The 25,421-nt window shown below is 37.6% G+C and overlaps 1 protein-coding gene across 1 annotated transcript in view; it reads left to right on the top strand.

Moving 5' to 3' along the window:
* LOC129644436 (multidrug resistance-associated protein 1-like) overlaps positions 1–25,421 on the top strand; it is a 95,157-nt gene that overhangs the window by 25,023 nt on the left and 44,713 nt on the right. Inside the window, exons 6-13 of the mRNA XM_055570072.1 lie at positions 902–1,156; positions 3,586–3,651; positions 9,495–9,632; positions 11,009–11,155; positions 13,375–13,459; positions 13,555–13,621; positions 14,023–14,149; positions 22,268–22,444. Of these exons, the coding sequence (XP_055426047.1) occupies positions 902–1,156; positions 3,586–3,651; positions 9,495–9,632; positions 11,009–11,155; positions 13,375–13,459; positions 13,555–13,621; positions 14,023–14,149; positions 22,268–22,444 (1,062 nt within the window). The remainder of the gene's footprint in view (positions 1–901; positions 1,157–3,585; positions 3,652–9,494; positions 9,633–11,008; positions 11,156–13,374; positions 13,460–13,554; positions 13,622–14,022; positions 14,150–22,267; positions 22,445–25,421) is intronic.

Raw genomic sequence — 25,421 nt, 5'->3', positions numbered from 1 at the left:
CCCCTTCTCCTCCTGCCCCCAATCCCTCCCAGCATCAGAGTCTTTTCCAATGAGTCAACCCTTTGCATGAGGTGGCCAAAGTACTGGAGTTTCAGCTTTAGCATCATTCCTTCCAAAGAACACCCAGGACTGATCTCCTTTAGAATGGACTGGTTGGATCTCCTTGCAGTCCAAGGGACTCTCAAGTGTCTTCTCCAACACCACAGTTCAAAAGCATCAATTCTTCAGTATATTAAATTCAATATACAAATATTAAATGACATATACAGAAGGAAAGGGAGAATTAGGCCTTGGAAGAACAGAGAAGATGGAACAATACTCTTACCTCTGTAAATACCCATGGCCCTTCTTAGCTACTGTTACACGTGTGTGTGTGTGTGTGTGTGTGTGTTTGTGTGTGTGTGTTAGTCCCTCAGTTGTGTCTAACTCTTTGCGACCCCATGGGCTGTTGCTGGCTAGGCTCCTCTGTCCATGAATTCCCCAGGCAAGAATACTGGAGTGGGTAGCCATTTCCTTTTCTAGGGGATCTTCCCAACCCAGGGATTGAACCCTGGTCTCCTGCATTGCAGGCAGATTCTTTACTATTTGAGTCCTTGGAAGCCCTTATAATCAGCCTGTGTGTAGGATGTTTGTGTAGTAGGGGAGTGGACTCCACTACTAGACTGTAATCTCTTTAAGATTGAAACTATATCATTAATAAAATACTTTCATTAGATTTTCATTGATTCACCTGTGTACTCTGTATTGATGAACTTTAGATGATTTAGTAGGGGTGCCAAAGAACAGAAAGGAAGCTCAGTGCTAGAAAACTTTTTATTTATAGTTAAAAGTTATCATTGTTTGACTGTAAAGATCCTGCATGATCTACAGAACTGTAAATATTCTGCTTCTCTTTTCCCAGGCCCTGCTTCTATCTAATGTTTCTAGAAAACAGTTTTCTAACGGGGAAATTATTAACTTGATGGCAACAGATACCCAGCAGCTCATGGACTTGATGACAAACATCAATCTTCTTTGGTCAGCTCCTTTTCAAATCCTGATGGCCGTATCACTCCTTTGGCAAGAGCTGGGTCCAGCCGTGTTAGCAGGGGTGGCAGTCCTTGTGTTTGTTATACCAATGAATGCTTTAGTTGCAAATAGAATGAAAAAGCTGAAGGTAAGAAAATAATTGCCTCATGTTACCTGTGTCAAACAGAAGCTGAGTTTCCAGACTTGATACTAAACACCTAGCTAATTCTCTGAATATAGAAAATAGAGGCTTAAAATGGATACAATATGAATTAATCATTCATTTATTGAACCAGTATTGATTGAGCATCTATCTTGTCAGTCACTGTGCCAGGCACATAAAGTATAGCAGTGAAGAGAATTGACAAGTTCCAGCTCTCCTTGGGTTATTGGGGGAGAAAGGCAACAAACAAATAAATAGGTAGATAGCATAATGCCTGGTGTTAATTTGTATATGAAGAGAGATAATTAGGATAAAGTGATAGGGTAACAAAGCATTTCATTTCACAAACAAGGTCTGGAACATCCTCAGGAAAGATATGATGTATCAGCTGAGTAAGGCACCAATCCATGTGGATGTCTAAGAAAAAGATATCAAGCAAACAGAATGGTGTGTGCACAGCCGAGAGGTGGGGATATGCTTGGTCTGCCTTAAGTGGCAAGAAGGCTAGTGAGCTAAAATGTGCAAGGAGTGGCTGCGTGCAGCCAGTGGACAGTAAATGCTTAACTGAATTAATTTTAATATTCTTCTTCTACATTCCGCCAGTCATCTTACTATCAATATATTTTTGACATCTGCTATTTCCAAAACAGTGTGTACTATGCTGTACTGTAGGAATGGGGGAACAGGACCAAGACAGAGTTCACTTCTCTGAAGGAGATCACACTGTAATGGGAGAAATAGATGGTTTCCCATGTTAAAGTAACAATGATAGATGCAGATGTGTTGCTTGGGACAATTATTTTATTATTTTAAATGAATAAAGGGTAAACAACATCTTATGTATGGACATGGAAATGAATCAATCACTATTAGGAAAAAGTAAACTAGAGAAACACACACACACACACACACATATATATGTGTAAAGAATCTGCCTGCCGATGCATGAGATGCAGGAGACGCAGGTTCGATCCCTGGATTGGGAAGATGCCCTGGAGAAGGAAATGGCAACCCTCTCTAGTATTCTTGCCTGGGAAATCTCATGGACAGAAGAGCCTGGTGGGCTACAGTCAGTGGGCTTGAAAAAGTGTTGGAAACGACTTAGTGACTAAACAACAAAAATGTGTAATATGTATGCCATGCATTTATATGGTGTGTATATATATGTATATATGTGTGTGTGTGTGTGTGTGTGTATATATATGTATAATGATCCAGTTTTTAAAATGTGACTATACCTTTGCACATGGATATGATAAAAATATATATAAAGTGATATATTTATATCACTATATAGTGATAAAGATATCTAAATATAGATTTTAATGTATTTGTATGAACATAGAAATAACCTAGAGATAAAACACTAGTCTTTTAAGAGTAGTTACCTGTAAAGTGAAATTAAATGGAAGGAGGGAAGATTTTTTTACTTATTACTTTAATACATTTAGAAGCTAAGAATTTATACCTTCTTTTACTTTCTTCTGAATTTTTCAAATAATTACCCAAAAGCCTAGTTTTTAAAGATAAGAACTAGGAAATAACATATAATTATAAAATAATTATAAATTATTAAACATATGGGTATTTAGAATAACAGATTTTTAAATGAATAATTTTAAAATATGTTTTTTAATATTCTGGATATTAAATAATTGTAAGTTAAATTTTTAGGAATGGAATTACATTATTGGGAATTTTTCTAGAGCCCTAAAACATCCAAGAGACTCCAATATTAGGTACAAGTATTCTAAATAAAAAATATGCTTTAATTACACAAACTATATAAAGGATGTTAGCTTGTAAATGTGTACTTTGTTAGAAATACAAGGACTTATTATTGCATATAACATAATTGTGGCAATATTATTGGAGAAAATCCTTAAGACCAAATGACCAAATGATAATAAGTATTATAAATAAAGTTTTACATTATAAATAGTAAGTTATATAATACTTATATAATATTTGCAAAAAAAGCTGGTATGTGTGTGTATATATATATATATATGTGTGTGTGTATATATATATGTGATAATAGAAGTACCACAGGAATAAAGATTTACATACATATAATTGATAGAGTTTGGGGAATTTTTCCCATTTTGATTGAATATAGATATTTTTATTCCATTTATAACAAAATTTTTCTGAATAAATATTATATTTTCTACTCTTTTGGAAAGTATACAACTTGTTTTTATTTTACTGATGGCTACTTTTAAGTTTTAAAATATCTATAACTGTTATCCAACATTAACAGAATAATGTTGTATAGATGTTATAATATAGTTTTCATCAACTAAATATTATATAAAATAGAGGAAGTAGATTGCATTTTTAAAAATAGTTATGTAAATTATAGTATTAGCAACTTTTATCAAATATGCTGTCATTTTCTTTCCATTATATAGAAAAATCAAAGGAAGAACAAAGACAAACAGATAAAACTGCTCAATGAAATCTTACATGGAATTAAGGTAATAAAAAAAGGACATGCATTTAATTTATCTATTTAGAATATAGCAATAAGTTAACCAATAAATGAATCTTTTAGCATTCTCAATATCAAAATAATGAAATATGTATAATTTTGAGAGAGTAATTTAGATTTCAGATGTATAAGATTTCTTACATTGAAATAGCATTTAACTAAAGCCAAATAAAATGTAAGGTGTTTTTTTGTTGTTCTCAACCAACAACTAAACACAAATGTCTCAAAAGACACAAAATATTACTCGTTTTTAAAACAGAAACTTTGAAATGAAGCGGGCAGAGCGGCAGTAACACTGTCATCTGTGTGAAGGTAGGACATGGGGACAGTGAGGAGAGGCCATTCACTTTCTTTTGTACAGAAGAGAAGCCGTCATACAAATGTATTTTATGAAAAAGAGTGAAAGTGTTCATCGCTCAGTCATGTCCAACTCTTTGTCACCCCATGGACTAGAGCCCGCAAGGTGCCTCTGTTCATGGAATTTTCTGGGCAAGAATACTGGAGTGGGTTACCATTCCCTTCACCAAGGGATCTTCCCGACCAAGGGATCAAACCCAGGTCTCCTGCATTGCAGGCGGATTCTTTACTGTCTGAGCCACTTACCTGGCTATCTATGAAAAGTACGTTACCAATTGTTTCCTATAAAAACTACCTCCACTCCACACCACTGACATTTTCTCTGTGATAAAATGAGTGAAGCTTTATAAATTTTGCATAGAGATACCCCTCAATTTTGGAGAAGGAAATGAAAATCCATCCAGTGTTCATGCCTGGGAAATCCCATGGACAGAGGAGCCTGACAGGCTACTGTCCATGAGGTTGCAAGAGGAGGACACAACTTAAGACTAAACCACCACCACATTCCTCAATTTACAATGGCTTTGTATCCTGATATACCCATCATAAGCTGAAAATATCGTTGTCGAAAATGCATTGAATACACCTAACATACTTATTACCATAGTTTAATATATACTTACATCACTTACATTAGACTAGAGTTGGACAAAATTATCTGACACAGAGCCTATTTTATAATAAAAATGAAAGTGAAGTTGCTCAGTTGTGTCCGACTCTTTGTGACCCCATGAACTGTAGACTACCAGGGTCCTCTGTCTGTGGGATTTTTCAGGCCAGAATACTGGAGTGGGTTGTCATTTCCTTCTCCAAGGGATCTTCCCAACCCAGGGATTGAACCCGAGTCTTCTGCATTGTGGGGAGACACTTAACCATCTGAGCCACCAGGGAAAGCATTGAAAAGTTCACTAATTTATTGAATACTGTACTGAAAGTGAAAAACAGACTGGTAATATGGTTGCAGAATGGTTGGTAGTATATTGGTCATTTATCCTCTAGATTGTCTGGCTGCCCAGCACCATGGCAGAGTATTATATCACATAGAAGTAACCTGGGAAAAACATCAAAATTTGAAATTGGAAGTGCAATTTCTACTGAATGAATATTGCTTTCACACCGTCCTAAAGTTGAAAAATCCTAAATTGAATCACTGTATATCAGAGATCATCTGTGTATAATTTCAAATCCTATTGCACTTAGATTATAGCTCATCAGATTTTTCTAAAGCACAAAATTTGCAAAGTTCACCTGGAATTTCCTTCTGACATTTAAAACTCCATCGGACATTTCCATCCACCTGCAATGCGGGAGACCTGGGTTTGATCCCTGGGTTGGGAAGATCCCCTGGAGGAGGGCATGGCAACTGACTCCAGTATTCTTGCCTGGAGAATCCCCATGGACAGAGGAGCCTAGCAGGCTGTAGTCCATGGGGTCACAAAGAGATGGACACAACTGAGCAACTAAGTACAGTGCAGTTCAGTCTCTCAGTCATGTCCTACTCTCTGCAACCCCATGGACTGCCTCACTCCAAGCTTCCCTGTCCGTCACCAACTCCTGGAGCTTGCTTAAATTCATGTCCATTGAGTTGCTGATAGCATCTAACCATCTTATCCTCTATCGTCCCCTTCTCCTCCGCCCTCTATCTTTCCCAGCATCACGGTCTTTTCACATGAGTCAGTTCTTTGCATCTGGAGGCCAAAGTATTGGATTTCAGTTTCAGTGTCAGTCCTTCCAATGAATATTCAGGAGTGATTTCCTTTACCATTGACTGGTTTGACCTCCTTGCAGTCCAGTCTCAAGAGTCTTTTCCAACACCACAGTTCAAAAGCATCAATTCTTCAGCACTCAGCTTTCTTTATACACAAATAAATTATTTATCCACAGAATAAACCCATTGTATGTACATACTGATTCACCTTAGAATCAGTAAATGATATGCTGCATTGTGCTGTATAACATTTTTATAAAAATATAAATTACTGAAGTGAAAGACATTGTTAGATTGAAGATACCTTGAAAGGAGACTGATATCCATGAATAGCAACAAGATTGCCAGGAGAAATATCAATAACCTTAGATATGCAGATGACACCACCCTTATGGCAGAAAGTGAAGAGGAACTAAAAAGCTTCTTGATGCAAGTGAAAGAGGAGAGAGAAAAAGTTGGCTTAAAGCTCAGCATTCAGAAAACGAAAATCATGGCATCTGGTCCCATCACTTCATGGGAAATAGATGGGGAAACAGTGGAAACAGTGTCAGACTTTATTTTGGGGGGCTCCAAAATCACTGCAGATGGTGACTGCAGCCATGAAATTAAAAGACACTTACTCCTTGGAAGGAAAGTTATGACCAACCTAGATAGCATATTAAAAAGCAGAGCTATTACTTCACCAACAAAGGTTCGTCTAGTCAAGGCTATGTTTTTTCTAGTGGTCATGTATGGATGTGAGAGTTGGACTGTGAAGAAAGCTGAGGGCTGAAGAATTGATGTTTTGAACTGTGGTGCTGGAGAAGACTTTTTTTTTTTCATTTTCCCTTTATTTTTTTTTTAATTTAAATTTATTTTAATTGGAGGCTGTGTATAGAACAGTCTTTTGGAGAAGACTCTTGAGAGTCCCTTGGACTGCAAGGAGATCTAAGCAGTCCATCCTAAAGGAGACCAGTCCTGGGTGTTCATTGGAGGGACTGATGCTGAGGCTGAAACTCCAATACTTTGGCCACCTCATGTGAAGAGTTGACTCATTGGAAAAGACCCTGATGCTGGGAGGGATTGGGGGCAGGAGGAGAAGGGGACGACAGAGGATGAGATGGCTGGATGGCATCACCGACTCGATGGACGTGAGTTTGGGTGAACTCCGGGAGTTGGTGATGGACAGGGAGGCCTGGTGTGCTGTGATTCATAGGGTGTCAAAGAGTTGGACACGACTGAGTAACTGAACTGAACTGAAATTTAACTCAGATTATTCTATAAAGTCACACATCCTCAAAGTATATGATCCAGATGCACCTTGCACCTCTTTGTGGGTTAACTGAGACCCCCAGCATCCATTAGAAAATAGTGATGTATGTTTATATGCTGTAGTTATTGATAGTCATAAAATTAAATTTGTTTTATCAGTAGGACTAAGACAATGTAGATAAATTTTCTCAAGATCTAAGCAAAGTTCAAGATTTAAAATAGCAGTCCCAGCAGTAAATACACTAGAATATTGGAAGAGGTCCAAATGGAAATTAGTTAGGATAGTTTAAAAGTGGGGGCAGTTTGCATCCGTGGTGTTTGAAAACAGGTGGCATAAAGCCTCTCTCTAACAATGGTAATGGCTTAGCATTTATCAAACATTTTCTGTATGTCACACAATGTACTTACCACTATATCTGTTTCCACATATAATTCTTATAAACCTAAAGAAAAAGATTTCTCATCTTCATTTTACAAATAAGGAAGCAAAGTATCTGAGCAGTTGAGGGTCATGCCTGAGTTCACAGAGCTGGTAAGAGATTATTAGAGATTTCCAGAGGATTCATAGACATATAGATAGATAGATTAATAGATAAACAAAGATTTATTTTAAGCAACTGGCTTAGGAGTATAGGCAGTGACATGTCTGAAATCTGTTGAGCAGGCTGGAAATTCCTGCAGGACTTGATGCAACAGCCTTGAGTCTGGAGGCAAAACTCCTTCCATCTCAGAGAACCTTAGTTTTTTCTCCTGAGGCCTTCAACTGATTAGATTGGGCTCACCCATCTAAGGGGCTTCCCAGGTGGCTCTAGTGGTAAAGAACTTGTCTGTCAATGCCAATGCAAGACACATAAGAGATGCTGGTTTGATTCCTAGGTCAGGAAGATCCCCTGGAAAAGCAAATGGAAACCCACTGCAGTATTCTTGCCTGGAAAATCCCTTAGACAGAGGAGCCTGGCAGGCTGAAGTCCACAGGGTCACAAACAGTTGAATACAACTTAGGCAACATAGCTTGTTACCACCCATTTAATGAAGGGCAATCTTTATTTAAAGTTTATTAAAAGGTGAATCATATCTAAAAATTACCATCACAGTAACATCTACTGGTATTTGATAAAATAACTGGGCAACATAACCTAGCCAAATTTACACATAAAACTAACCATCACAAAAAACTAAGATCATGGCATCTGATCCAATCAGTTTATGGCAAATAGATGGGAAAACAATGGAAACAGTGACAGATTTTATTTTCTTGGGCTCCAGAATCACTATGGTCAGTGACTGCAGCCAGGAAATTAAAAGATGCTTGTCCCTTGGAAAGAAAACTATGATAAATCTAGACAGCATATTAAAAAGTAGAGACATCATTTTACTGGCAAAGGTCCATATAGTCAAAGGCATGGTTTTTACAGTAGTCATGTACGAATGTGAGAGTTGGACCATAAAGAAAGCTAAGTACTGAAGAATTAATGCTTTTGAACTGTGATGTTGGAGAAGACTCTTGAGAGTTCCTTGGAAAGCAAGGAGATCAAACCAGTCAATCCTAAAGGAAATCAACCCTGATTCCAATATTCATTGGAAAGACTGATGCTGAAGCTGAAGCTCCAATACTTTGGCCATCTGATGCGAAGAACTGACTCATTTGAAAAGACCCTGATGCTGGGAAAGATTGAAGGCTGGAGGAGAAGGGGATGACAGAGGATGAAATGGTTGGATTGCTTTATCAAGTCAATGGATAAAAGCTTGAGCAAACTCCAGGAGACAGTGAAGGACAATGAAGCCTGGTGTGCTACTGTCCATGGTCTCAAAGAGTTGGGTGTGACTGAGCGAATGAACAACAACATAAGAGACCTGGAATTTGAATGTCGGTCTGTCTATTTCTAAGAAGTATGTGGTAAGCCATGCATGATTCTACTTCTCCATGTTTTCCATCTCAGAAAATAGTTTGCAATCTCAAAATACCTGTAACCTTTCGGAAAATGGCTTGACATCCCAAGACATAAGTTTTCAAGAAATTGGGAGGTCGGGGGAGAAGCTTAACTATTAAAAGATGTGAAAAGAATAGAATTGAGAGTTGGAGCAGTGGAAAAATTGTCAGGATTAAACTAGACAGAGGGCCTCCCTGGTGGCTCAGACATGTCCATAATGCATCCATGGACAAAGAGTCAAACATACCTGAGTGACTCTCACTTTAACTTTCAAGCTAGACAGAAACTGCTATGGAGCTCATGCCAGGAGCTGGGATGTTGTCAAAGTCTGGCTCAGGAATAAGCTAGTAGTGGGTAAGAGAGACATGAGTAGGGAAATGGTGATTTCTTCCTCCCACTCACCCTAGAAAAACACCACAGGAAATATTTTGACTCAGTTGAAAACAGGAGTGATTTACTTCATGGGTACCGTTTTCACCTTCACAGTTACGAGTGTGTGTGTTACAGTGTGTGTATTTGTACGTGTGCATGTTTTTTTATTCCTTCTATGATATTGATTGTCATCATCTGACTTCTTTACAGATTCTCAAACTTTATGCATGGGAACCCTCCTATAAAAAGAAGATTATTGAAATTCGAGAACAGGAATTGGAAGTTCAAAAATCAGCTGGGTATCTTGCTGTATTTTCCATGCTAACTTTAACTTGTATTCCATTCTTGGTGAGTGTGTATATTATTTCCTGTTTTGATTTTCAAATTTGATTTGCATATTCACCTTCAAATTCCCTGGAATTAAGGTTTCCAAAGTGAAGTCTTCTATATCTAAATTTAAATTTTCAAAAAATGCAGTCATTAATCTGTAGAGGTGAGAGAATGAAAGTTTTAAAGATGGGGAAAATTTTTTGGTGCATTTTCATTGGTCTATATTTTTTGTATTTAATAAGATTTTACATCTTTGTAAATTTTTCATAGATTGAACACATGCCATCCTCAATCTTAAAAAATATAATCTATATTTCAGCGTTCCTTTTCAGCTCGATTATTTTTCTTGATTAATCCCTTTTAAGCAAGACTGAAAGGCACACTACGTAGAGTTGGAAAGGGACGTTACATTTATTGAGCGTTTCTACTGTGTATCAGACAAGTTATATGCATTTTATTTCTTTCTTGCAATAATAAGGTATTACTTTTCTCATTTCACAAGAGGAAATGGAAATAGTTTAGAAATATCCTCAAAGTTATAGAACTAGTATTTGTAGGTGAATTGATACGAATTGAAGTCTCTTTCTTTCTGTCACTTCATGCAAATATTGGGAATCTCATGCTATTTAAAGAGTATAAATTGCCTTGAGATATTGAAGCAGTGGCTGGAAGCCAAAGGATAGGAAAACTATGTATAACTGAAGGATCGATTTTAACCACTCTCAGTAGTGATGGGATCAGGAAACATTCTATATGTCTCCCCTGTTGTTAATTTAAAATATTATTATTTTTTATTTAAACAAACATGTGGATATTATGAAAGTAAAAGCAATATTTACATTTGGAATACTTTAGTAAAAATAGCCAGGAAGCATTTGCTTAAGACAGTCTTATGTACGTGATAAATAGTCAATACAGTCTCATGCATAAATGAATTTTTCTGCCTTTTCTAAATGAAACTTATGCAAGTAAATATAAATCTTACTAATCATGATTTATTTATATCTTCTTCGGTTAATATTAAGACACAGAGAAAGTAAAATTTCTGCATATGAGACAATAGGTATGCATGCATCACTGGAAAAAATTTACATAAAACTCCATTTTGAAGGAAAAAATGAACTGTTGTATGTTTTAAATGGGGATAAGTACTTTAGCGAAAATGTGCCATGTCAAAGAAGGGCACTGGACCACGTGTTCGTAGGATGTCATTATCTAAGATACTTAATTGTATGATCTGTACTAAACATTTATTTCATATTCTTCAGCAATATTACTAAATAGTACCAAATTTTGGTAAACAACAACAACAAAGGTTATTGAAGATTTCTTTCCTAATTTTGAGTCTGTATTAATAATTGCACATTGAAGAAAATTACATGTCTGCTTTTAAGGTGTCCCTGGCAACATTTGGTGTCTATTTCTTACTGGATGAAGAAAACATTTTAACAGCCACTAAAGTGTTCACGTCTATGTCTTTGTTTAATATCTTGAGGCTTCCTCTGTTTGATTTACCGATGGTGATCTCAGCTGTGGTCCAGGTACATCCAAATTATCCTTAAACTGAGAATCATTCCTCTACTGAAATCTTTAGTTTTGCATATTTCATTTCTTAATCTTTTTTTTTTACTTTTGTTTTTTGTAGTTGTTTTATGCTGCTTTCAAAATTTCCCTAAATTAATGAGCAATAGAGAATATAATCGGAGAAGGCAATGGCACCCCACTCCAGTACTCTTGCCTGGAAAATCCCATGGACGGAGGATCCTGGTAGGCTGCTGTCCATGGGGTCGCTAAGAGTCAGACATGACTGAACGACTTCACTTTCACTTTTCACTTTCATGCACTGGAGAAGGAAATGGCAAGCCACTCCAGTGTTCTTGCCTGGAGAATCCCAGGGACGGGGGAGCCTGGTGGGCTGCTGTCTATGGGGTCACACAGAGTCGGACACGACTGAAGTGACTTAGCAGCAGCAGCAGCAGAGAGTATGATAGAATGAAAAGAATCATGTCTTCTTTGCCTGTGCTTTTCATCTATAAAAATGACTTTTAAGCATTTCAACATGTGACATTGTTTTCTTTGCTAAGTGTTAGTTCTCTTGTTTAGCTTTTTAAAATTTGGTGTTTGACACTATGCCATTAAAGGGTTTATTTTCTGTTTTCAATTGAAAAATTTTAAGTAAGTGATTTGTACAGTACTAGGTCTGAATTTTCCTAGCGTTCAGCAAAACTTCATCTGTGCTGAAAGAATTAACTAGGGAGAAAAGTGCGCTGATAATATCAGTCTGCCAACCAACCTTGTATGAGGTATCTGGTTTAGCCTGTTTTTATTGTAATCTCCAATGACTGAAGCCTCTTTAGATGGTATGATGAGTAGAAGGCAGCTAAAACCATAGGAAATCCAAAGAAGTGAGTTCTTTGATCCCTTTACCCCTGCTGCTGCTGCTAAGTCACTTCAGTCGTGTCCAACTCTGTGCGACCCCATAGACGGCAGCCCACCAGGCCCTGCCGTCCCTGGGATTCTCCAGGCAAGAACACTGGAGTGGGTTGCCATTTCCTTCTCCAATGCACAAAAGTGAAAAGTGAAAGTGAAGTCGCTCAGTCGTGTCTGACTCTTAGCAACCTCATGGACTGCAGCCTACCAGGCTCCTCAGTCCATGGGATTTTCTAGGCAAAAGTACTGGAGTGGGGTGCCATTGCCTTTACCCCTAGATTTTCTCAATTAAAATTTTTCAATATCAAGTTTGGATATTCACCCATCAAAACTTTTTCAAGTCTGGTTTCATAAACAAAGTGAATTTTTGCTTATTGGAACTAGCTCTTGGATCTAAGAACTTTTCCTTTTAATTTATATAAATTGAGATATAGAAATTATATCTGAATGAAGAGTAACATAATTCTATAATAAATAGCACTTAAGCTATTTTTGTTCCATAATACTGTTTTTATATTCTTTTGCTAATAATCACCAGCAGAGGGCATAGAAGTACTATTGATGCTTTTAACACATTTCACAGCACACTTCTCTTAAAAAAAAAATTCTTAGAATAATAGTTCTGTTTTGCTCTTGAAATTATATTCTAGCTAAAGGTCTGGTATCCCAGAGTGTTTTCCAGTTCCTAGTGGTTTGCTACTACTGGCACTAAACAAATGAAAACAATTGTCAAAAAAAAGAAAAGAAAAAAAACCAACCTTGCGTACTGATATGACACACTTGGTAAACAAAATCACAGCTTTTAATTATATCTTATCCATTAACAGTAGACATATCCTAACAGAAAGCGAATAAAAATGTCCTAGAGGTTTCATGCAAGTCAGTATCAGGGGAAAAATGATTCTATTTATCCTATCTGTAGCAAAACATTTATAGCTATTCTATTAGTTAAATGTTACCATTGCCAAAACTGCTATTTTGTTTATGCTCACAAGCAGATTTCATTCAACCAACCTGAAGTCGCTCTTAAAAACTAATTATTCTATGATTGTTAATTAATCAGTTATGTTTTTGCTAGAATGTTAAGAATTTTTGGTTTCTAACTTCTCATGTTTTCCTGCATATATATATTTGTTGTTATTTTTGAGTCTTGAAACTTCTTTTTCTTTATCGATGGACTTATTTATAAACATTAAAACAATGCAAATCATGCTTGCTGAATATTTATATCAATATCTCCAGTTTACATCAAAAACTTTAAAATGTAAAATGTTTTTTAGTTTAACTTCTTCTTGAAACCCAAAAATTCCATCTGCATTTATTTTGATAGACAAGAATATCACTGGTTCATTTGGAAGACTTTCTCAACACTGAGGAACTTCTTCCACATAGTATTGAAGCAAACTACATAGGAGGTTAGCAGTTCTTTTTTGTGTTTAATATTTATTTGACTTCTGGGCTGAAGACAATTGATTCTAGGATACATTTCTGTATTTATTTTTCTTCCTAGATCATGCCATTGGTTTTACAAATGCTTCCTTTTCCTGGGATAAAACAGGGATTCCAGTATTAAAAGAGTAAGTCGTGATTTGGGGAAAATTAAAAACAGAACAAAAAAATTAGCATAGATTCTATGACGCTTCATGTGTTTATTTTTTAGAGGTTTTAAGCAGAATATGAATTTATTGGAATTTATAAGATTTTTTTAAAAACCTCTCACTGCATCTTTCATCTTTATGATTGTTTTACAATCTTTTTTACCCCCGTTCATTTCCTCTATTTTCTTTGCAGCATTTACTGCTTGCATTTGGAAAGGTTGGGTGTTGGTAGAATAATGTAGGACAATGTGAATAGCAGCAATTTCAAGGATGATGCCCTGTATATAGTGACTTGTGATACAGTGATTTTCTGGGAATATACATTAAAAACAATTATAACAGAACTTCCTATATCATCTCTTTCCTTATTTGTTGTGCAGCTTGAACATAAAGATTCCAGAAGGAGCTTTAGTGGCTGTTGTAGGGCAAGTTGGGTCTGGAAAATCATCTGTGCTTTCTGCAATTCTGGGGGAAATGGAGAAACTAAAAGGAATAGTCCAAAGAAAGGTAAAGTCAACAATGCATTCTTTGCACATCTCCTAGTGTAATGGACCACAGCCAGCACATCGTTAGTGTCAATAAGAATTTATCAAGTTGAATTGAAGAACGAAGTATTTAATGAGCATTTCTAGTTTGTAACAAACATTTAAATTTCCACAGAAATTGATTAGCTATGGATGGATTAGTCAGAGCATTCTGTCCTCCATATACTTCAGCAAATCATTTAGGAATGCTTATGTTAATTGTTTGATGATATTAACTAAATTGCAACCAATTATGGAGAAACGAATGTAGTTTATAATATAATTTGATTAGGTTTCTAATCATCATTCATTGCAATGTTTCCTAAGTAATTACGGCCATTCCATTTCTAAGAAATGGTGTAGTTGCTCACAAGAAGGATCTCTGACCTAGGAAAACCTCAGGAAAATAATAATTATTAATAGCTTACATTTAAATTTCAGCTTTTGGACTATGGAGAGGTCTACTTCCAGCCATTTGTTCTATTCTTAAAGGTCAATAGGAATAAGAATTCAACAAGTTCTTCATCAGCTATTTCTTTTTTGAAGTACTAGGCTACCAATGAATTTTTCCTTAGACCTAACTACCTAAGAAGGTAAAATATTACCTAATCACTCCTTCTCACTTCTGACAAGATGGAGAGGCTCTATGGATATGAAACTAGTGTCTTCACAGTTTTTTTTTTTCTCTAAGAAAAATCAACTCCAGATCTTTTTATTTTTGTTCATGATATATCATTTCCTTGTGTCTATATTTATTCTCCTCTGGAGAAGGAAATCTCAGCCCCCTCCAGTATTCTCGCCTTGAAAATCCCATGGACAGAGGAACCTGGTGGGCTACATTCCATGGGGTCGCAAAGAGTCAGACACAATTGAGCAACTAAGCATGTCTTTATATCTTTCCTGATTCTAGGTCTTTAGTGATTAATTGGTAAAGAATCCACTTACAATGTGGGAGTCCTGGGTTCCATCCCTGAGTTGGGAAGATCCCCTAGAGAAGGGAATGGCAACCTGCTCCAGTATTCTGGCCTGGAGAATTCCATGGGCTGTGTAGTGCATGGGGTCCCAAGAGTCAGACACAACTGAGCGACTTCCAAGTTCAAGTTCAATTTCATGTCTTTATATCTTTCCTGATTCCAGGTTTTTAGTGTTTAATTTTTTATTTATTTTTCTCTCAAGGATACAGTTTCTTAGTTTGGAATCAAGCATTTCAAGGACTTTTTCTGACAAGATTACACTTAATAAATACCACTACTTTTACTTAAAATATACTATCTTTTCTCCTTATGTTCTCTTTAATGATTACAATCAGCCATTTGTCTGGTGATCAAGATGGCTATACATTTTCCTAGCCCAGATCAGTTCAGTTCAGTCACTCAGTCGTGTCTGACTCTTTGCGAGCCCATGAACCGCAGCATGCCAGGCCTCCCAGTCCATCGCCAACTCCCGGAGTCCACCCAAACCCATGTCCATCGAGTCGGTGATGCCATCCAACCATCTCATCCTGTCATCCCCTTCTTCTCCGGCTCTCAAACTTTCCCAGCATCAGGATCTTTTCCAATGAGTCAGCTCTTTGCATCAGGTGGCCAAAGTATTGGAATTTCAGCTTCAACAAAGTCCTTCCAATGAACACCCAGGACTGATCTCCTTTAGGATAGACTGGGTGGATCTCCTTGCAGTCCAAGGGACTCTCAAGAGTCTTCTCCAACACTACAGTTCAAAAGCATCAGTTCTTCGGCGCTCAGCTTTCTTTATAGTCCAACACTCAACATGACCACAGGAAAAACCATAGCCTTGACTAGACAGACCTTTGCTGGCAAAGTAATGTCTCTGCTCTTTAATATGCTGTCTAGGTTGGGCATAACTTTCCTTCCAAGGAGTAAGCGTCTTTTAATTTCATGGCTGCAATCACCATCTGCAGTGATTTTCGAGCCCCCCAAAATAAAGTCTGACACTGTTTCCACTGTTTCCCCATCTATTTCCCATGAAATGATGGGACCAGATGCCATGATCTTCGTTTTCTGAATGTTGAGCTTCAAGCCAACTTTTTCACTCCTCTTTCACTTTCATCAAGGGGGTCTTTAGTTCTTTTTCACTTTCTGCCATAAGGGTGGTGTCATCTGCATGTCTAAGGTTATTGATATTTTTCCCAGCAATCTTGATTCCAGCTTGTGCTTCCTCCAGCCCAGCATTTTCCATGATAAACTCTGCGTATAAGTTAAATAAGCAGTGTGACAATATACGGCCTTGACATACTCCTTTTCCTATTTGGAATCAGTCTGTTGTTCCATGTCCAGTTCTAACTGTCGCTTCCTGACCTACATATAGGTTTCTCAAGAGGCAGGTCAGGTAGTCTGGTATTCCCATCTCTATCAGAATTTTCCACAGTTTATTGTGATCCACACAGTCAAAGGCTTTGGCATAGTCAATAAAGCAGAAATAGATGTTTTTCTGGAACTCTCTTCCTTTTTCCATGATCCAGAAGATGTTGGCAATTTGATCTCTGGTTCCTCTGCCTTTTCTAAAACCAGCTTGAACATCTGGAAGTTCACGGTTCATGTATTGCTGAAGCCTGGCTTGGAGAATTTTAAGCATTACTTTACTAGCATGCAAGATGAGTGCAATTGTGTGGTAGTTTGAGCATTCTTTGGCATTGCCTTTCTTAGGGACTGGAATGAAAACTGACCTTTTCCAGTCCTGTGGCCACTGCTGAGTTTTCCAAATTTTCTGGTATATTGAGTGCAGCACTTTCACAGCATCATCTTTCAGGATTTGAAATAGCTCAACTGGAATTCCATCACCTCCACTAGCTTTGTTCATAGTGATGCTTCCTAAGGCCCACTTGACTTCACATTCCAGGATGTCTAGCTCTAGGTGAGTGATCACACCATCGTGATTATCTGGGTTGTGCAGATCTTTTTTGTACAGTTCTTCTGTGTATTCTTGCCACCTCTTCTTAATAGCCTCTGCTTCTGTTAGGTGCCTACTATTTCTGTCCTTTATTGAGCCCATCTTTGCATGAAATATTCCCTTGGTATCTCTAATTTTCTTGAAGAGATCTCTTGTCTTTCCCATTCTGTTGTTTCTCGCTATTTCTTTGCATTGATCTCTGAGGAAGGTTTTCTTATCTCTCCTTGCTATTCTTTGGAACTCTGCATTCAAATGGGTGTATCTTTCCTTTTCTCCTTTGCTTTTTGCTTCCCTTCTTTTCACAGCTATTTGTAAGGCCTCCTCAGACAGCCATTTTTTTTTTTTTTGCATTTCTTTTTCGTGGGGATGGTCTTGATTCGTGTCTCCTGTACAATGTCACAAACCTCCATCCATAGTTCATCAGGCACTCTGTCTATCAGATCTAGTCCCTTAAATCTATTTCTCACTTCCACTGTATAGTCATAGGGGATTTGATTTATGTCATACCTGAATGGTGTAGTGATTTTCTCCACTTTCTTCAATTTCAGAATGAATTTGGCAATAAGGAGTTCATGATCTGAGCCACAGTCACCTACCAGTCTTGTTTCTGCTGACTGTATAAAGCGTCTCCATCTTTGGCTGCAAAGAATATAATCAGTCTGGTTTCGGTGTTGACCATCTGGTGATGTCCATGTGTAGAGTCTTCTCTTGTGTTATTGGAAGAGGGTGTTTGCTATGACCAGTGCGTTCTCTTGGCAGAACTCTATTAGCCTTTGCCCTGCTTCGTCCTGTACTCCAAGGCCAAATTTGCCTGTTACTCCAGGTGTTTCTTGACTTCCTACTTTTGCATTCCAATCCCCTATAATGAAAAGGACATCTTTTTTGGGTGTTAATTCTAGATGGTCTTTAGATCTTCATAGAACCACTCAACTTCAGCTTCTTCAGCATTACTGTTTGGGGTATAGACTTGGATTACTGTGATATTGAATGGTTTGCCTTGGAAATGAATAGAGATCATTCTGTTGTTTTTGAGATTGCATCCAAGGACTGCATTTCGGACTCTTTTGTTGACCATGATGGCTACTCCATTTCTTCTGAGGGATTCCTGCCCACAGTATTAGATATAATGGTCATCTGAGTTAAATTCACCCATTCCAATCCATCTTAGTTCACTGATTCCTAGAATATCAATGTTTACTCTTGCCATCCCCTGTTTGACCACTTCCAATTTGCCTTGATTCATGGACCTAACATTCCAGGTTCCTATGCAATATTGTTTTTTACAGCATCAGACCTTGCTTCTATCACCAGTTCCATTCACAACTGGGTGTTGTTTTTGCTTTGGCTCCATCCCTTCATTCTTTCTGGAGTTATTTCTCCATTGATCTCCAGTAGCATATTGGGCACCTACTGACTTGGGGAGTTCCTCTTTCAGTGTCCTATCTTTTTGCCTTTTCATACTGTTCATGGGGTTCTCAAGGCAAGAATATTGAAGTGGTTTGCCATTCCCTTCTCCAGTGGACCACATTCTGTCAGACATCTCCACCATGACCTGCCCATCTTGGGTGGCCCCACATGGCCAGTAAGTATCCTTTAAAAATATAATAGTGGGATATATGATTTTATTGACATATTGATTTTATTTTCATTCAGTTTCTTCAATTTTCACAAAGCAACAATTGAGCATATACTATGTGCCTGGCATAGTACCAAGGAAATAAACATGAATAGGATATGCTACTTTTCTTAAAGAGTTCATAGTCAAGTGAGGGAGATACTAAGATCAATTACAATAAATATTTTGATTTTTGAAATGAAACAGTATAAAAAGCAACAAATTCTGCTTTGAAGAGTTAAAAAAATAATCAAAATAGGTAGCCTTTTGTTTAATCCTGAAAAATGATAAGGAGTTGATCAAGATAAAACAAATATCAATTTTAAGTTTCCCATGATACATACATAATAATAAACTTAAATTTTAAGGCTCAGATTGAATAAGATAATGTGTGAAGACCTAGACTAGTTCTTGGCACAGAGTCAGCTGGCTCCCTGAGAGTTTTTATGGTTATTGTTATCGTCATTATGATTGTTGAGGGGCTCGTGGTAAGACTTAAAGATTATTTCTGATACTTTTGAGGATTCATAGTTAGGAAAGTGTTCATGGTGATAATAGAAACCATAACACTGCTATTACTAATCATAAAGTAGAGAGGACTCACTTTGTTTATATTAAGCTAGGGATGTGAAAGAGAAACAATATTATCTGTCTATATAACTGGCCACTTTGTTCTTTAGGAAGCTTATTGGTCTGGATCAGTGGCAAGATTTTAATTATTTAACATTCTGAATTATTCCACATTCCATACTCTCAGTTATTTCCTAAAACATGTCTAATCCTAAATTTATAGGTATTACCCTGATTATCTCTAATTTAATAGTAATGGGCTTCCCTGGTGGCTCTGATGGTAAAAAAAAAAAAAAAAAAGTGCCAGCAATGTGGGAGACCCAGGTTCAATCCATGGGTTAGGAAGATCTCCTAGAGAAGGGAATAGCAACCCACTCCAGAATTCTTCCCTGGAGAATTCCATGGACAGAGGAGTCTGGAGTTCTACAGTCCATAGATGGGGTCACAAAAAGATGGACACCATTGACTGACTGATGCTTTCACTTTCAATCATAATAATGGCATGACCAACCTAACATTTAGTATTTATAAGGTGCTTTTGTTTACATCTTTCTGTTTCTCAAGGATTCACATTCTCAATTGTTTGATGCATATCATTACAATGTTCAAATTCTAAGATCCCCTATTCCCAGTATCAAAGGTTTATATCAGACATCATTCATGCAGCATATCCAATATTCAGTGTTCTTTGATGGAACATCAGAGATTTAGAGTCCATTTTTGAATTAACCAAACTTCTATTGTAGTTTTATTATTAAGAATGAAATGAAACAAATACACATTTTCATTTGTATGTGAGATGTAATGATAATACACGGAAAGTTTTACATCTCTGTGAAAATTTATCAACTCTTTTTCAGCTCCTGTTACACCAATACATCAAGTCCATATTTCTCAATGTAGTATTTAGTTCCTATTTTATATTATACACCATTTCCCCTTGTTCTGCATTCTTCTTTCCTGTGTTCTTCACCCTCTGTTCTCCTTATCTTGCCTGATGTATATCAAATATTCAGAATCTCCATCACCTGAGGACTGATTTATTATGCTATCCTAATCAAAGGTTATTCACTAAGTGAGGTAGTTCAAGAGCAATTACTTTTGTGTTCAAGATCAAGTCAGATCGAATTATATTGTTTTGGCTCAAAATCCATTCGGTGTCTTACTTGCTCAACAAAGAAGAATTAAAAGTTAATCTTTGTTCTTGAAAGCAGTTGGTAGAAATCAAAATACTGGTAGTTATTTACAGGTCTATGTCAGAAAGTACTTTAAATGTGCAGTATTGTTAGAGCGAGCAATAATCAGAATACTCAAGTCAGTGTTTGGATAGAGTCCATGGGGTAGATTGAAAGGTGAGTCTCTAGTTCAAATACTGGGAGTCCTTTAGAAGACAAAGGTTAGTTAAAAGAATATTTCATGCATCAGAGATATTCAGGAATAATGGCAAGACATCAGATTATTGGAAAATGAATTTAAGAGCAGTGAGTTCATGGAAGACAAAGGAATGTGGTGTCCAGAGCCCCCTTCTAGGGGGCTTGCCACCAGCTTTGGGAGTACATCAAACACATTAGAACCTTCATGATGGCCTGCTGGGCTCCAACCTTAAAGGCCAGGACAGTTCAGCCTAACAACAGAATCCCTCTGCTGGGTAATACACTTCCACAGCTCTCTGGAAGGTTGACCAAATCTTTCTTGGATCTGGGTCACCATGTGACCTACCCCTCTATCCAATCCTGCTTCTCCATTTCCTTTCCATAAAAAGTCCACAGGAATTCATCCCTCCAAAACAACTTGCACCCCAACTTCAGTGTTATGGGCCGAATTGTCTTCTCCCCATATTCCTATGTCTAAGTTCTAACCCCCAATACCTGAGAATGTGATTGTATTTGGAGACAGGGTCTTCAAGGGGGCCATAAGTTAAAATAAGGTTAATAGGGTGCGCCCTTTGGCTGATATCTTAGGAGAAGAAATTAAGACACATACACAAAGGAAAGACCATGTGAAGACTGGGGAGAAGACAGCCATCTTCAAGCTAAGGAGATAGGTCTTAGGAGAAACCAACCATGATGTCCTGGTCATGATGCCAGTTGTTTGTCTTGCCGTTCACATTGTGCACGCTGTTCGTTGAACCCAGGGTAGGCAAGGTGCAAGCTAAGAGGCGGGAAGAAGATGCGAAGAGCTGTAGGAACTGCAGACACGTTTATTCTCTCCTGGCTGGCACAGCAGCCGTAGCAGTAAACACGCTATTTTCTCTCGTCTCATGGCTGACCCAACAGACACAGCCTTGACATAGCAGTAATGCTGCCACTTTCTAGGTGGAGCTCACATATCCCTACAGCACAAATAGCTTGTGACCAATCGAGTACCTCATGATGCGCATGTGCAGTGCTATAAATGATCTCAGCTGTTACATAGTCATTATTTACAAAATGTGGCGTGAGAGAGTCTGAACACACCATCTTGACTAATTTACTCTCTCCTCACATGTGCCAACACCTTGATCTCAGAATTGTGAGAAAAAAAAAAATTCTATTGTTTAAGCCACTCAGTTCATAGTACCTTGTGAGGGTAGGAAGAGCTGACAAGTAAACTCAGTGTCTGCCAAAAATCTCACCAGGGACCTTTGATAGAAAGGAAATGGGTTGCCTTTTCTTTCTCCAGGGGATCTTCCTGACCCAGGGATCAAACCTGGGTCTCCTGCATCATAGGCAGATGCTTTTACCCTCTGAGCCACCAGGGAAGTCTTGGTAGAAGCTACTTGAAAGTAAATAAAAAACACAAAGTAATTCATTTGAAGCGGCCTCTAATAAAAATACATAAGATTAAAATAGGATATAAGATTAAAATATATATGGAATATATTTATTTTAAGAAATAATCTAATTTTTTTTTAAAAAAATTCAATTTAAAGGAAGGAAAACTATGGACAAATATGTTCCCTTTATCTGGCACAGACAAGTTCTCCTTTTCCCCTGTTAAGAGTATTTCTTTTATTTATTTCTTTTTTAGGGCTCCGTGGCTTATGTTTCCCAGCAGGCCTGGATTCAGAATTGCATTTTGCAAGAAAACATTCTCTTTGGCTCTGTCATGCAGAAGCAGCTTTATGAGAGAGTTTTGGAAGCCTGTGCTCTCCTTCCCGATTTGGAGCAGTTACCAAATGGAGATCAAACTGAGATTGGAGAAAAAGTAAGGAAAATATATTTTATCCTATGCAGGAATAACATTCCCGTCAGCTGCAGTAATAAAACATCTATAGCCGTCTTCCTGAGGTCTTGAAGAGCTACACAGCTATAATTTTTTAAAGTTATTGTAGAAGTCCTATGAAAGAGATGGCCGTATTAAGGATGAATAATTATTTTTTATTGACTACTTGGAAAGCAGATTAAAAATCAGCAGGAAATTCTGTTGTTAGTGTCTGTACAGGGGAGTGAAAGCCCACCAAGTGGATCATCAACACTTTGCCTTGGTTTCTGGCGTAACGCCGTTCACTGTCTAATGAGGGAGGAGTAGTTTTGTTTCTTTGTGAATCTCTTGCGCACGAAGTCAAGCCTAGGAGAGTAGCAGCAGAGCCCCCGCCTCCAGAGGCAGCAGCAAGACCAGGCTCCAGCAACGCTCTGAGACGACGCTGCCATCATGTACCTGTTCTATGCTCACACCTGCTTCCTCAGGAGGAGCTTGTTTCCCAGACGTCATATTCTTTGTTCTATTTATTTTCATCGAGTTAATGAATAGGTATCATGCCGCCCAGTGTATTGTAGTTAAAAACAAAACAAAATAATATATCACAAGTCAAATAATGAACCCCGAGAGATTATCCCCAACCCTTGACTAAAATCTCCATTAATTAAACATGAATGCAAAAGCAGCCTCTGCCTACGATTCATATGTACTATGAAGATAAGTAAATAATCCTTAGCATTTTGAATTTCTGAGAAGAGAGCATATCGTTGTTAAGCGTTTTTACCCTGGCCTCCTATTATTTGTCTTGTTATATAAATTGAAAACTATAAATGAAATTGTAGAAAGTGCCAGTATTTAAAATCTAGGATGTACACTTTGCTGTACATCTGAAACTAACACAACATTGTAAATCATCTATATTTCAATAAAATATAAAATCTAGGACAAGGTAGATCTTACCTTTTAACTAGACTTACCTTGTTTTTATTCATAACCTGTTACTTTGCAGGTGTATGTTTTCAAAGTGTTAAGTAGATTTAATTTTTTGCAACCTCTGTGTTTTTTCTGGCATCTTCACTATCCCTCTAGGCAATAGCACTATAGCTAAAATTATACAGAACTGTGGCTTCTTCAAACTTGTTAATACATGTTGAGCGTTTTGCTGATAAAGCCAATCTTTAATAATATGAAATAGCTAATGCATGCATGCATGCTCAGCCGCTTCGGTCATGTCTGACTCTTTGCGACCCTATTGTAGCCCAGCAGGCTCCTCTGTCCATGGGATTCTCCAAGCAACAATACTGGAGTACGTTGCCATGCCCTTCTCTGGGGGATCTTCCCAATCCAGGGATCAAACCAGAATCATTTATGTCTCTTACATTGGCAGGCAGGTTCTTTACCACTAGTGCCACCTGGGAAGATGGAAATAGCTAATCGTATGTAATTAAAAAATTAAAGTGGAAAACTCAAAATGTGAAGTATAGATTTAATATAGTCCTTAAGTGTTATTACCACTTATAAATTCTGATTTTTATATTTTATAATTAAATTTCTCCCAATCTGATGATGTACCTTACCAATGTAATTGAATATTTCAGAAGGAAATCTGTTTACAGCTGTTTATGGTCCATGAGTTCACAACGAGTCAGACTCGACTTACCAACTAAAACAGTGAGATGACAAAGATAATGAATGTAGGATTTTCTTCACCTTTATTATCTTTTTCTTTGACATAATTCAATTGAACACAAATATTTATTAATCTGTTATTTGCCCTTTTTCTACAATGGAGTACATAAGGATGAGCAAGAGAGCTATCATTTTGTCTTCAAGGGATTGCAATCAACTGGATCTCTGCCAATGATGTTATCAATTGCCTTTACCAGTATTTATTTGGACACTATGTGCTGGGAGTGCAAGAATAAACTAGGTAGGAGTGGGTAGGAGAATGAGATGCTGACATTGCTATTTCTAGCAATGGATGAGTAAACAGAAAACTGTAAGACAAGAAGGGAGGGAAGGAATTGCTTTACCTGAAACTCTGGGTAGAAGATTGATTTCAAAGAATACTTGCAGTGTGTAGCTTTTGAATTGCAAAGGAAGGGTGTGGGTACTCAAGCAGAGTGAACACTCTCTGTGCAGATAGGAAAAGGCAGGCTAGTCTGATTGTAAGTCAGTCACTTGAGGGCAGCATTGGGAGAGTGGTTGAAAGATGAGTTAATGCCAAAATCTAAGTGTCTTGGATTTCTACTAAGGAATATGCTATTATTCATGAATAATGAGAAGAGAAAGATGTGGCTATCCAAGATTTCTAAGCAAGATGACATAATTGCAGGATACAGGATGACAAGTCAGAGGATGGATTAGAGAGAGAAGTGATTGAGTGACAATAGCTAATGTGTGTTATATCTGTACTCAGTATTGGATTCATCCTAGATATTTTAAGCTCATTAAATGCTCATGACAAACCCATGAGTTGGAGACTGTTACAATCACACATACTCACAGATATATGTATCGTATTACTTTGTTGTATTTATGTATCATATTACTTTGTATGTATTTTTTTGCTCTTGGCTCCTTTGCTAAAATATGACCTCCCCATGACAGAGGCTCGGTTTCATTTTTCATTAAATCCCAAGTGCTAGTATAGCTCTCCACCCGGAGAAGGAATGGCAACATACTTCAGTATTCTTGCTGGGGAATTCCACGGAGGGAAGCAGACTACAGTCCGTGGGGTCGCAAAGAGTCGGACATGACTGAGAGACTAGCACTTTCATATTCTTTAACAGCTCTCAGAATATATGGAGAAGGCGATGGCACCCCACTCCAGTACTCTTGCCTGGAAAATCCCATGGATGGAGGAGCCTGGAAGGCTGCAGTCCATGGGGTCGCTGAGGGTCAGACACGACTGAGCAACTTCATTTTCATTTTTCACCTTCATGCATTGGAGAAGGAAATGGCAACCCACTCCAGTGTTCTT

This window comes from Bubalus kerabau, chromosome 2 (assembly GCF_029407905.1).
Source record: "Bubalus kerabau isolate K-KA32 ecotype Philippines breed swamp buffalo chromosome 2, PCC_UOA_SB_1v2, whole genome shotgun sequence".
Classification (NCBI taxonomy): domain Eukaryota; kingdom Metazoa; phylum Chordata; class Mammalia; order Artiodactyla; family Bovidae; genus Bubalus; species Bubalus kerabau.
This window is presented reverse-complemented; position numbering and strand designations above follow the sequence as displayed.